At 44.7% G+C, this 14,239-nt stretch overlaps 1 protein-coding gene across 7 annotated transcripts in view; it reads left to right on the top strand.

The window, feature by feature from the left end:
* The window catches only part of baiap2b (BAR/IMD domain containing adaptor protein 2b), a 53,679-nt gene that overhangs the window by 14,715 nt on the left and 24,725 nt on the right, over positions 1-14,239 (top strand). For 5 of the 7 annotated variants that reach the window (XM_076999400.1, XM_076999405.1, XM_076999399.1 and 2 more), the window contains 3 exons: positions 11,268-11,279; positions 12,142-12,203; positions 13,274-13,345. In XM_076999400.1, coding sequence (XP_076855515.1) covers positions 11,268-11,279; positions 12,142-12,203; positions 13,274-13,345 — 146 coding nt within the window. The remainder of the gene's footprint in view (positions 1-11,267; positions 11,280-12,141; positions 12,204-13,273; positions 13,346-14,239) is intronic. The other 2 variants (XM_076999404.1, XM_076999401.1) reach the window with 1 other exon arrangement.

The raw sequence follows: 14,239 nt of genomic DNA, 5'->3' as shown, positions 1-14,239 counted from the left end.
ACACACACACACACACACACACACACACACACACACACACACACACACACACACACACACACACGTACAGATGCACATAAGCAGTTTGTGAGTATAATTAAGTTAAACAGCAGTGTAAGCTGAAGGTTTTTTTCAACACTGCATCACTGCATACCCGTTTCACTCCGTCTCCTGTCCTGTTTTCTCCAGAAAGCATCTGTGCACTTCTTAAGCAGTGTGTTTTCTCCCTATGAGAATGTGATCCTGCAGACACCCTCCAGAACTAATCTGTTTTACACTTAGATGTAGGACAGTGCATGTAGGACAACACACTTAAAAACATAGCACTTCATTATTATTATTACCACTGTATTATGCTTCTCATTGCAACATTTCAAATTCTGTTCAGAGGAACCCTATGAGAATAAGAGAATATGAGAATAAGCAGTAGACATTGCTTATAGTACATAATGTATTGATGTTATTGATGTGTATGTAGGTTTTTGATGACGCTACACATCATTCACTCACCAATCAATGATAAGGCTGGGACTGGAAAGAGTGTATAATAAGCACAATGCACAGTGGTCAAATGGCAAAGTAATAAAAAAAATCCTCTTGTAGACTCCCTCATCTGCAGAAGATGATGTTATTTCAGATCATGATGATGTTAAAATAGCTGTACTGTACAGTCCACCTCAGTACTCTTGAATGTCATTTGGAAACTTACTGGACAGAGAATGCAGTGGCTATACAATAAATGACATCTAGATGACATCTTTCACTGATCCATGTGTACAGTCAAACACAATCACTGTGACCGAACTGGTGTGAATATTCTGAGTCATAGAGTTTGGTGGGGTGGCGGGTATATGTACACTGTTGTAATGTACTGAGTACATCATAATAATAACACTTTATTTTTAAAAATATAGCGCTTTTCTGAAACCCAAAGACGCTTACAATACATTAAGGAAACAGAAACATATAATACAAAACATACAAAACAGTACAAAGAAAATGATGCAGCAGGGAGATGATGGGCGAGAGAAGATGTGAGCTTCAAGCTTTACATAAAGCACAAATACAAAACCAATGACATAATCCAAATTAAGGATGCCAAAGACAAGACATATATAGACAGACAAATGACCCTCAGGTGTCGGGTATCCTAGTAGGCCCCGCCCACCTGAGGGACGAACAACAACAACAATACAACATGTAATACTGCTGCTGCAGACGGAGGCAGCTGGCAGGGGGCCTCTGTACCGTGACATACCGTACCGTGTCTAGTGAGGAAATTGTACTGGGCTGGTTCACACCGCACTGGGCAGCACACACAGTGTTTGCTTTAGATGCCTCTCATCTATCCAAGTAAGGACAAGTCTCAGGGCAGGGCCTGCCAGGGCTTAAGGACCCCTATGTGGAACCTCTGTGGCTCAAAGGCACCTCGGTTGCCCGGTTGCTAAACACAGTTCTGCTCCTGACAGCGATCCTCTCTGGACGTCTCGGTGTGGGCAGAGAGGATGATAATCCAGTGGCACAGTGGTGCTTCCATTATTCAGCAGGAGCTGTTTTTGTCTCTCACGTCTCATGAGCCTTTGTCTTTTGTCATTTTCTCCCAGGATGCCTTTCTCTAAATGCATATTCAATAGGGTTCACATCCCTGCCTTCAGTTTGAGGACCAAACAAATGCTTGCTGTGACCTCTGTTGATGCTGTTAGCTGATATCCAGGTTTTCAGGATTTAAACAATAGGAGTTAAGCAGAAATTGACTTCCTCGAAAAAGAGTGTGTGATATCAGAAGAGCTTTTGTTTGGGGGACTGTTAAACCCATACTGTCTCAGACAGGAACCAGAGTGCGTTGTGACATAACTTTTGTAGTTGGGATGGGTGTAAGTAAGAGGAACTGTCAGCCATCTGACTTCAAACATAGTCATTCTAATCTGCATGTCCACTTTCATACTAGAATTATGCTTGTGTGTGTGTGTGTGTGTGTGAGAGAGAGAGAGAGAGAGAGAGAGAGAGAGAGAGAGAGAGAGAGAGAGAGAGATGGTGTCAGGACTGGTAAAGCTTTAGTCTGCTGGGTGGTGTAAAATTAAAATGTTTTTCGAGTTTGGCCACAGACACACCCTCGTTCTGCCTCTCCCATTGTGTTTCTGCGTCTGTGTGTCCCTGTGTGTCATTGTGCTTCCCTGTGTGTCCCAGTGTGTCTCAGCATGTTTGAGTGTCATGTGGGCACTGTGAACTGTACCACTCCAGTGATAACTGGGAAGGAGAGATTTTGTGCAGAGAGGCAGGACAGGGCTTACTGCACAGGCCTCATGCTGTACCAACTGTACAAAATGAGATTAAAGCATGAATCATGGCTAATGGCATTAGGCTTTCACAGGGATCCATGCTGAGGAAGAGGGTTGGAGAGTGAACTCGGGGCAGAGCAGAGGAAGCTACACTGCATGGAACTCCCTTAATGGGCTTCGAGATTGAAAAATGATCATTCAGAACTGTGCCATAACACGGTGAAAGACGAACCAGAACACTTAACTTCCACTCCTGATGATTAGTCCCAGCTGGTGATTATAAATCTATTTACAGCAGGGTAAAATTGCTTATCGTTTTGTTATAAGAACTGTTGGCCTTTTTAGAGCTTTTCCGTTTTAGAGGTTTTCACGTAAAATCACTGGTGCATCACACTCTCTTAAAACTTTAGGAAATGGGTGTTTTATTATTAGATAACAATTTTTTTACAGCAGTGTGAGTGGAAAGGTTCTGTGTGATGTGAATTTCGGTCAGCCGCTCCTCTGTCCTGGTGTTTGTGGCGTGTGTGATGAAGCTCGCCACAGACGGTGTGGAGTTGTTCTCTGCTGTTGTAGATCAGCAGTCTGTTTGCTCACTTGGTGGTGAATATGAAGGTGTGTTTTTAGACCGAGCAGAGTCTGTGTGTGTGTGTCTGTGCTGCATCTGTGGGTGCATGTTGGAATAAAGAAGTTGGAATTAATGTCCACAAATGTTCTATTCTTCTGTTCTATATGCATGGTACTTTAGATTTACTGTTTGATGTTTTATACAGTTTGATACACATTTGTAGCCCATCAATGCTCGAGTGACCGTTCTGAGAAGCATAGCTGACCTTTGAAAAGGTCTCCCTCAGTGTCACTTTACTCTATACCTTTGAGAAGGAAGTATGGGTATAGGACAGGGGTACTCAACTGGCGGACAGCGGTCCGGATCCGGACCCAATCTCATTCCTGATTAACTGGATACGGACCAAAACAAAACCGTAGCATTTATTTCAGGGCTATTGAAAAAACACTCTGTCACGAGTGTTACGTTCGCCACCAACATCACACCACCCCGCGGATTGGACCGCGGACAAATTTAGTTGAGTACGCCTGGTATAGAAGGTATGAGTATAGGAGGTATGGGTATAGAAGGCATGATATAGGAGGTATGGGTAGAGGAAGCATGGGTAGAGGAGATATGGTATAGGAGGTATGGGTATATGAGGTATGGGTATAGGAGGTATGGTAGAGGAGGTATGGGTATAGGAGATATGGTAGAGGAGGTATGGGTATAGGAGGTATGGGTATAGGAGGTGTGATATAGGAGGTATGGGTATAGGAGGTATGGGTATAGGAGATATGGTAGAGGAGGTATGGGTATAGGAGGTATGGGTATAGGAGGTATGGGTATAGGAGGTGTGATATAGGAGGTATGGGTATAGGAGGCATGATATAGGAGGCATGATAGAGGAGGTATGGGTATAGGAGGTATGGGTATAGGAGGTGTGGTATAGGAGGTATAGGTATAGGAGGCATGATATAGGAGGCATGATATAGGAGGTATGATATAGGAAGTATGATAGAGGAGGTGTGGTAGAGGAGGTGTGGTAGAGGAGGTATGGGTAGAGGAGGTATGGGTAGAGGAGGTATGGGTATAGGAGGTGTGGGTATAGGAGGTATGGGTATAGGAGGCATGGGTATAGGAGGTATGGGTATAGGAGGTGTGATATAGGAGGTATGAGTATAGGAAGTGTGATATAGGAGGTATGGTATAGGATGTATGGGTATAGGAGGTGTGATATAGGAGGTATGATATAGTAGGTATGATAGAGGAGGTATGGGTAGAGGAGGTATGGGTATAGGAGGTGTGATATAGGAGGTGTGGGTATAGGAGGTGTGATATAGGATGTATGGGTATAGGAGGTGTGATATAGGAGGTATGATATAGTAGGTATGATAGAGGAGGTGTGGGTATAGGAGGTGTGATATAGGAGGTGTGGGTATAGGAGGTGTGATATAGGATGTATGGGTATAGGAGGTGTGATATAGGAGGTATGATATAGTAGGTATGATAGAGGAGGTGTGGGTATAGGAGGTGTGATATAGGAGGTGTGGGTATAGGATGTGTGATATAGGATATATGGGTATAGGAGGTGTGATATAGGAGGTATGATATAGTAGGTATGATAGAGGAGGTGTGGGTATAGGAGGTGTGATATAGGAGGTGTGGGTATAGGAGGTGTGATATAGGATGTATGGGTATAGGAGGTGTGATATAGGAGGTATGATATAGTAGGTATGATAGAGGAGGTGTGGGTATAGGAGGTGTGATATAGGAGGTGTGGGTATAGGTGAAAGTCTAGTCGAATCACTGGTTCCTTTTCTTGTGATCCACAGTAATAACAGGACCCACTCCACACCCACACACCCACACACACACACACACACACACACACACACACACACACACCTACACACACACACACACACACCTACACACACACACACACACACACACACACACACACACACACACACACACACACACACACACACACACACACACCTACACACACACACACACACACACACACACCTGTCACTACTGACTCACAAAGAAATGATCATCTGCAGCCAACAATTCAAATACCCTCACAGGGGTTCCAGGAGGCAAACTGATTACTAGAGAGAGAAAGCGATGATGGAAGAGAGAGAAAGGTGAAGGAATAAGGAGAGAGAGGAGGGAGGGAGAGAGGGGGGAGAGGAAAGGGAGATAGGGGAGAGAGAGGAAGGGGGAGAGAGGTGGAGTTTGAGGAGGACAAAGTAATGAAGGAAATGGGGTGGCGTAAAAAAGACAGTAGATTTCTCTGGTGAGATGACATGAAAAATGTGCCTTCTCAGCTTCCATACTGGCAGATAAAGAGAGAGAAAGACAGAGAGAGAGAGAGAGAGAGAGAGGGAGAGGGAGGGAGAGAGAGGCTATGGGGACTATGCTGTCGAATGGTCCCAGACACAAATCCATTTACTGCATTCAGCACTGGGCTGAATATGGTGGCACAGTCAAACTACACACACACACACACACACACACACACACACACACACACACACACACACACACACACACACACACACACACACACACACACACACAATATTGACATAACGGCTTTGATCTTATCGTTTACCATTATTACATAGGCTATACATATTGTCCATCTAGCTCAGGTTACAACAGGACTTGGAGGTCACTTCTGGAAAGAGCTGTGGAAGCTGTGGGCTTAACAGCAGGCAGAGTTTGAGCCCTCGGGTTCCCCTGTACTGAGAGAAAACCAGTCCGTCTATATAAACCTGCCAGTGAGAATTAGAAAGGTAGGGAGATCCTTGCATCACCGAGGGAATAACATTACTGACAATCCAACTTGGCAGCCCGCATCATTTGCTGTCACCTTTCTGTCACTCTCTCGTGTGTGTGTGTGTGTGTGTGTGTGTGTGTGTGTGTGTGTGGTGTGTGTGTGTGGCGCTCTGGCACACACCGCCCCTGTCTGCAGTCTACTCCAGCATGGATGCAGGAACGCAGTCTTCCCAACGAGAACACTCCAGCAAAAATAGATCAAATGCCTGCCTTAACGGAAGAGTGGCGAGTCTGTGCGTGTGTGTGTGTGTGTGTGTGTGTGTGTGTGTGTGTGTGTGTGTGTGTGTGTGAGAGAGAGAGAGAGAGAGAGAGAGAGACACTGTCTAAGAGAGCAAGATCTCTGTCCCAAAATGGCTCCTCAGTGATGTCAGCATCTCCCAAAACAGCCTCCCCTGTCTGTCTGCTGGGCGTGTGTGAGATACTAAACAGCTTCCGTTTTCCGACTGCCCAAATATGGGCGTGCGTTGTCACGGCGCTGCCTCTTCTCGTGCTGCATCTCCCCAGCTCTGGGGGCTCACAGCACTGCCCCCGCAGCCCAGGCTCAAATGCGGGGGCTCGTTACACAGGGTTGATATTCACTAAGCGTGCATTTCAGCTCAAAGCTGAGATGAATTGCATCTCAAAATAGCTTCACTGTATTTGCACTCTACACAGACAGGAAACGACTCGCGGTCCTTCGGTTAATGAATGCCTGAAAAAGAGACTAATTAAAAGCCCTAATCAGTGGTTTACATACAAAAGCACAATAGAGAGCTGGCTAAACACAAATGCACTCAAGTGGTCCATATTTAGACATATAGCCACTGCGTAACCTATTACAGCAGTTGTTCTTATAGTCCTTCTGTCTCATGGTGTGTGTTAATATTCTACCTCTATGAGCTGGGAGAAGTTAAATAGCATAGGCACTGTTCATCAGAAATATCTTGTAGAATTTGAAACTGGCACCAAACACTTCTTTCATTAGTAAGTCCTTTCTTTGCCATTCGTGGAAGTCCCCGCACCTTTGTTTCAGGTCGTTTTGCACATTGTGTTACAGTCCCACCAGGGGGCAGTGTTCAGCACTCTGGCTCCTTAACTCTCCTGTCTTACCTCTTGGCTTTTGAAATTGACTGAAAGTAAAAATAGCTGAAATTTCTGGCTTAAAGGACTAGATTTAGGACAAACACTTTTGCATGACTCCAGATGAGCCTAGTGTTAGTATGAGGGGTGATTTTGGCCAAATGTTCTTCTAGTGAACGAAGAGAATTTTGGTCACATAACCATAACCCACTTTTATGTGTAGAATTTTGTTCCAGTGACTATTTTGTCAGCTTGAGAAGATAGGGCACAGTAGACATGCCACCATTTTCACATGGAGGGACTCTTATCTTAGCTGACAATTTGAATCACGCTCACATCCCCTGCAAAGGTTTCCTTCTTACTGAGAAACTTGGAATCCTAGGTTTATGGTCTCAGAGTGGTGCTAGGCCCACCATGGCAACACACACACATTCACACACTAACATATACACACAGTCCCCTATAGACATACACACTATAACTGCTCATTTCTGCTGTAGATGTAATCGAGAATTACACTTTTGAAAGCTTTTTAGAAAGAGAACCTCTTCATAGAACATCAAAGACATAGTTTGTCAGTTAGTGAGGTGAGTTATTCTGTCAGTTAGTGAGTTAGTCTGTCGGTTAGTGAGGGAGTTATTCTGTCAGTTAGTGAGTTAGTCTGTCGGTTAGTGAGAGAGTTATTCTGTCAGTTAGTGGATTAGTCTGTCGTTTAGTGAGGGAGTTATTCTGTCAGTTAGTGGGTTAGTCTGTCGATTAGTGAGGGAGTTATTCTGTCAGTTAGTGAGTTAGTCTTTCGTTTAATGAGGGAGTTATTCTGTCAGTGAATTAGTCTGTCATTTAGTGAGGGAGTGGTTCATCACTGCTCAGTCTCCATTGTGCCCTCAGCAGCTGTTCTCAGACCATGATATTTGAAACCCTTCTGTCTCATTTTTCTTCACTTTAGTTTTAATGTTTTTTAGCATTAAAATCAAATACCTGCTTAGGCCATAGGCATTACACTTCATACTTTATATCACGTGTCTTCCAAAATGTGGTTGATGTATAGCCACATCTTTTAAATGAATTAATCTGAATTCATCTTTTATTAATACAGATACCTGTGTGCAAATTGCAACAACAAATCCAAGACTCCATAGTGTTAAGAAATACAAGAAGTATTCAAGAAGTATTAGTTTAGGCTTTCTTGTTTGAGTAAGAGACTGTGTGTTTAGACTAACATGATTGCTTTGCTGTTTTATACAAACATGAAAACCATACATAGACTGAGTAGCAGTTGACAGGATCTACTAGGTGTCGTGTCATGATCTCTGGTTATGGTTTGTAGACACTGTTAGCATAGGTGACTGTAAGCATGGTGCGTTGCTTAATGAAACAAGGAAAAGGCAGACAGGGAGGGAAGGGTGGGGGATAGGAAGGCTGTTCTGAGATCAGTTACAGGCACATTACACAGCATGTTTGAACATTGGCAATTCACAGACATGTTGACTGTTGGGGTTACACTAATCACATCAGTTATTTTCAGTGGAGAAACACTCAACCCCCTTAATACTGCATCCTTAGTCGGCGGCTGTCATTTTTCTTTATTTCTCTCTCTCTGTCCCTCTAATTCATGCACACACACACACACACACACACACACACACACACACACACACACACACACACACACACACACACACACACACACACACTAGCAGGTCAGCCTCTTTCATTGTTTCACATGGCTTATCCATTACTGCAGGTTAGCTAGTTACACTGCACAGTAATCCAAAACTATCTCCTAGTATTTTTGACCATGTTCCCAGTGCAGTTTTTGGGGGGCTGTATAGCAGTAGTTTCCCAGAGGGTCTGTTTTCTCATCCCCAGCCAGACCCTGCGTTCTTATAGAGAATTAAACAGAGGTACAGGGTCCTTGTGAAGACAACCAAAACATTCTCCATTTATGGCACAAAGGGGTTTACCTTTTTGGTTTAGACTTTCGTTTGCACAATGCATGCTTTTCTTCCTTTGTCTTGTCCTGTGTCACCAAACAATGAACCGATCTTGCCACATACAAAGGGCAGCTGTTCTGAATAGGGGAATTTCCCTCTAAAGCCTGTTGCAGGCCTCTGAACCTCCACAGACCACCACAGTAGCCTCTCCAGAAACCGTGTTTCTCAGGAAAAACAAAGTACCTGCAGCCATTGATCACACACGGCTATGCTGACGGCCCCATGAGAACCCACAGCTGTTGTGATTATCAATAAGCAGCTTAGAGCTCAGCCAAGCACGGACAGCCAGTCAGGTGGAGGGATGGAGAGATGGAGGGATGGGGAGATGGAGGGATGGAGGGAGTGCTATTAGATCGTTGTGCTGACCAGGGCAGGAAATGAATGTACTGCTCTTTAGATAGGAAAGAGGAGGGTGAGGGGGAACATACACAAGGGCAATGTGTGTGTGTGTGTGTGTGTGTGTGTGTGTGTGTGTGTGTCTGTGTGTGTGTGTGTGTGTGTGTGTGTGTGTGTGTGTGTGTGTGTGTGTGTGTGTGTGTGTGTGCGTGCGTGTACGCATGTGTGCGTGTGTGTGTGTGTGTGTGTGTGTGTGTTTTAGACTTTAGCCATCTGTGCAGAGAGCAGGAAATAGGGAATTAAACTCCAACACCCACCAACAGGTAGAATGATGGTATTCATATGTGAGAACAACACAGACACACAACCACATACACACACATGCAAACAAAGACTCACACACACACACACACACACACACACAGACAAACAAACAAAGACACACACAGACAGTAATAAAGTCCTGTGTTTTTTTTCTTCTGCAAACCCCACCCTCCTCCAGGCATCAGTGGATATTAGCCTTAATCCAGCAGCATTAGTTCAGCTCTTATAAGGTGACCTGACCAAACTTGGTTGAGAACTTTGGGGGGAGGGCTCTTTTTATGCTGATTCTCAGGTTTCATCACTGGGCCAGTGCACCTTGCTGATCTGCAGTCAGTTGTTAACTTTTTATTGTCATGACTAAGATTCGGATTTGGATAGGGAGGACTGATTCTGGAACAGAGCGAAAATGTAGCGATCGTCTTAGCACACTCTCCTGTTCCACTCCTGTTAGCAGCCACCTCACCTGCCCTTGATCCAGAGTGACTCTGGGAAGGACAGGACCGGGATTCACAGGGCGAGGAGCTTTAGACACGAAGCTGATTACACACACAATGCGAGGCTCAGGTCAACATAAGGCAAGATGCAAAAACAGCAATATTGACTTTTCTCATCAGTGTGCAGATCATAAAGGGAGCTACTGTGATTGTACCTGTGTATCAGTGAGCATGTGTTAGAGAGAAAGAGATGAACCCAAACAAGGCAAAATGATAGAATGATAGATGACAGAGGAGTGTACACTGAAATAAAAGTGGTAACCCTTGAACCTGCCGTCCTTTTCTGCTACCGTTGATAGCACGCTCTGTATCATTGGTCTGTGTGACAGGGCGCTGTTCTGGATAGTCCAGACAGATGGCACTAGGGACCAGTACATTATTCTGCATTTTTGTATGTGACACCACTAGTGCAGTAGTCTTCAAGCAACCTAATGCACAAAAACACACAAACACAAACACAAAAACGTTTTCAAAATTTCTGAACTGGAGGTAGAGAGATATCAAGCTCATGGTCATATTATGTATTTGTGCATGTCTGTGTGTGTGTGTGTGAGTCTGTGTGCGTTTGTGTGTGTGTTCATATGTGTGTGGGGGGGGGGAGGGGAGGTAGTGTTTTGTAAGTGTGTGTGTGTGTGTGTTTGTGTGCGTGTGCGTGTGTGTGTGTGTGTGTGTGTGTTTCCCGTCTCCAATCACATTACACTGGTGTCCATGTTGAAATGCTTAATCGTTAAGGTCCACAGTATGTGTACTAACACCTGCCATGTGAGACTGGCCAAAACCCAGTTAATATGGACTCAGACAGCATTGCCAAGCCTCAGTGACAGGAGATAATCAGCACTCTTTAATGTCATGTGACCTCCGGTGACATCATCAAAGTGCGCCACCCTGACTCACCAATGTTTGTTTGAGAGCCACTCTTACCACCAGAATAGATGTGATGTAATACTGCACACAGACAACATCAGTGGTGTCCTAAACCACATTCATCCTACAGTGTAACCCCAACAGATATTTACAGGAGGCTGTATATTTAAGTCTTTCCTTAAGTCGGTCATGTAATTCGCATGTCCAGGGCTATAATCATACAGCTTTTTTTAATAAACATATAAACTGCTCATATTTTCCCTTGGTAATGCATATGTCTGATTATCTAAAGAAGTGAAGGGTGAATCAGATACCTGTGGAGACCCTGTGTGGGACCCCTCTACTCCAGTCCTTATTAATTGAGGTTTGGCTGTTTTTGGGGGGTGGGCTGACAGAGGGAAAAGCAGAAGTGTGTGTTGTGTCTTTTCTTTCCTGGAAACGTTTCTCTCCCCAGATTTACTGTACTCAAGTTAGTTCTTTTGTTCTTTGCTTTGTTTTTTCCAATGCATTGCATTATCAGAAGAAGCAGCGTGTAGGTACCCTACACACCACACACTCCACACACACACACACACACACACACACACACACACACCCCATACACCCCCTCACACACACAACACACACAGCACATACACACCCCTCACCCAACATACACACTCCACATACCCAACAGACATCACACATACACCCTTCACACAGGATACCTACCCCACACACACTACACACACATAACTAACACACCGCTTACACTGCACGAACCATACATACACCTCATACACTCCACACATACACCCCACACTCACACACCACGCCACACACACTGAACACACAGTGACCAAACACTCCCTACCTGCATGAATCACACCTGTTCTTTTTGCATCTTTGGTTATTACTTTCATTTTATCTGCCGCTTTTCTCATGTTGCTCAGTAACTAATGACAATGGTGTTGTAGATACAGTTTTGTTGTTGAATCACAGAGTGCAGCAAGTTGGTGTTGCTATGGTTATCACATGTATGGCAATGTCATTTTAGTCTGGTATGCGCTTTAAGAGACGATGGTCTCCCTCACGTGCTTCTCTGTGATGGTGGTTTTCTTATTCCGTAGCTGCTCTGTGCGACGTCTTTGTGGTTCTCTTTACGTTGTCTGCGTTATCTGAGTTTCTTTTTCACCTGTGACTTGACATCATGTCCATCAATCTTGTCGTGTCTCTCTCTACCTCCTTCACTCCTTCACTCTTTTTTGCCTTCTTATCACACAGCATTTATTGTTCTCATGGAGCTGCATGATTTATCTGCATGAAGACAGTACTGTAAAGGCAGAGGAGTGCCCCCCTCTCTGTCTCTCTCTCTCTCTGTCTCTCTCTCACCACCTGTCTCACGCTCTCTCTAGGGGATGTACTCTTTCAGATGGCTGAAGTCCACAGACAGATCCAGATCCAGCTAGAGGACATGGTGTGTATGGCTGCCAATCTGTTTTATTTATGTTATTTATGTTGCGAACATCATCTCTGAATAACATCACACCGCCACAGCGTTCTCCAGAGGCTGAGCTCTGGTCTCCACGGTGAAGCGGTGTGTCTTCACCGTTCCCCTACAGGTTCATCCAGCTGCACAGTGGAACACAGGGCAGTTCGCTTTCTTCTGAAGGACGCACAGCTAATGTTATTGTGGGACGAGTTACCTAAGAAAGACCTCTAGATCATTAGGAACGGCGTGCCGTGAAAACAGGGTGGAAAACAGAGTCAGTGAGCGGTGAAATGAAAGCATGCCGCCGGATGAGGAAGACTCAGCCCTCAGCCGCCCGCCTTCATCTGCAGCCCGTGTGGGGAGCTCCGTCCGGAGCACAGCGTGGAATGGGAAGGGTGTTCCTCCACAAAGCCCAGCATGAAAAGAACCGCTTCTGCACATGCACAATGGGAACAATGGGAACAATGGAGTCTGTCTGCAGTACTCTCCACCCACTGGCTCATGCAGCCCGGGCTTCCCTGCAGCGGCTTGTGTGCTGATGCAGGTTCCTCCTTTAGCCAAAGCAATAACGTGGAGGAGCAGGAGCTCGTAAAGGCTTGTGTACGCCCAGCCCCGAGCCAGTGCAGTGCACTCTGGGTAAACCTGCAGCAGGGCTGTGTTTGCCATTCGTGCTGCATGGGAGCTGTGGGCAGTGTTATAGTCCTGGCTGAGTCATTTCAGATCAGCAGTCATACGTGCGTATGCAGGCCACACTGTGGAAGGTGAACCGTCCTGGTCACAGTGTCGAAGATTGGGGTAAGGGTGGCAAGGTAGCTCCACCCCCTACTGGGTTAAAGCCCCGCCTTTCATTTATAACAGGAGTGAGAGCCGGAGTGTGGAGAGGCACTTTGTTGTTTTATATGGTGCTATTTACTGTTACACTGGTTTTACTGTGGTTTTTTAAACTGCCTAATTCATTGCTTTTTGGTCTAAATCTAAATCTAAAGGATGAGATGTGCATGATCCTATATACTCCACATTCACACACATGTTCTCACTTGTCTTTAATCTTTCAGCTGAAATCGTTCCACAATGAGTTGCTCACCGAGCTGGAGAAGAAAGTGGAATTAGATGCACGGTACCTGAATGTAGGTTGCACTCGCATACATTATTATTTTAATATTCTTTTACAACTAACATAACACATGAATTAACCTGAAATCTTTCTGGAGTGGTGAACACTGGAAGTTAATCAAATTTTTTACAGTTCACCACATAAACCTTTTTTGTACTTAAATTAACACAGTTGTGCCCACAGGTTTAAGTGAACCATGATCAGTACAGCATTGCTGTAATGATTACAGGGCAGAATCACTGCAGGCTAGAATGTGCAGGCTCTTAGTGTGTAAAATGCTGTATCTAATGTGTATTTATGTAGTCTCTATCATGAGAGTCTGTGTGGAGTCCCAGAGCAATGTTCAGCAGAGACTGATGACACACACACACACACACACACACACTTACGATGGTTCAATATGAGTGCTTCTGAGACATCCTCTCAAAATCACACACAGTAAATTACTGGTGTTGAATTAAATCTTATACTGTTCATTCAGGTTTGATCTAGTTCAATTTAGGGAGTATTTTGTTCATTCCAACAAAGTACTCTTCTACTACTTTATGCTACTCTCCACGATGGGAAACATGTGATTAAAACGTCAAATGTTTGTCATGGAGTTTATATCGCACCTTCTCCCGTCTTCCTGTCATTCCTCCTGGTGAGGACGGCATGGGTGATGTGCAGTTCAGATTTGTCTTTGAGTCACAATTCTCACCAGCAATGGCAGACAGGACATTTCGAGCATGAATGTGTTTGCAGAGATTTGCATTTCCGGCACTTTCCTCCAAAGGACTTGTGATGTGTTCTGGGAGAAGAGAACACTTGTTTATCTTGGGTAGACCACAGTGAAGTTGGTGCTTACATACATAGATAAGTAATGAGTCAGAGTCTGGAGTAGGGAGATATGTAGAATGGTATGGGA

This window comes from Brachyhypopomus gauderio, chromosome 3 (genome assembly GCF_052324685.1).
Source record: "Brachyhypopomus gauderio isolate BG-103 chromosome 3, BGAUD_0.2, whole genome shotgun sequence".
In the NCBI taxonomy this organism is placed as follows: domain Eukaryota; kingdom Metazoa; phylum Chordata; class Actinopteri; order Gymnotiformes; family Hypopomidae; genus Brachyhypopomus; species Brachyhypopomus gauderio.
This window is presented reverse-complemented; position numbering and strand designations above follow the sequence as displayed.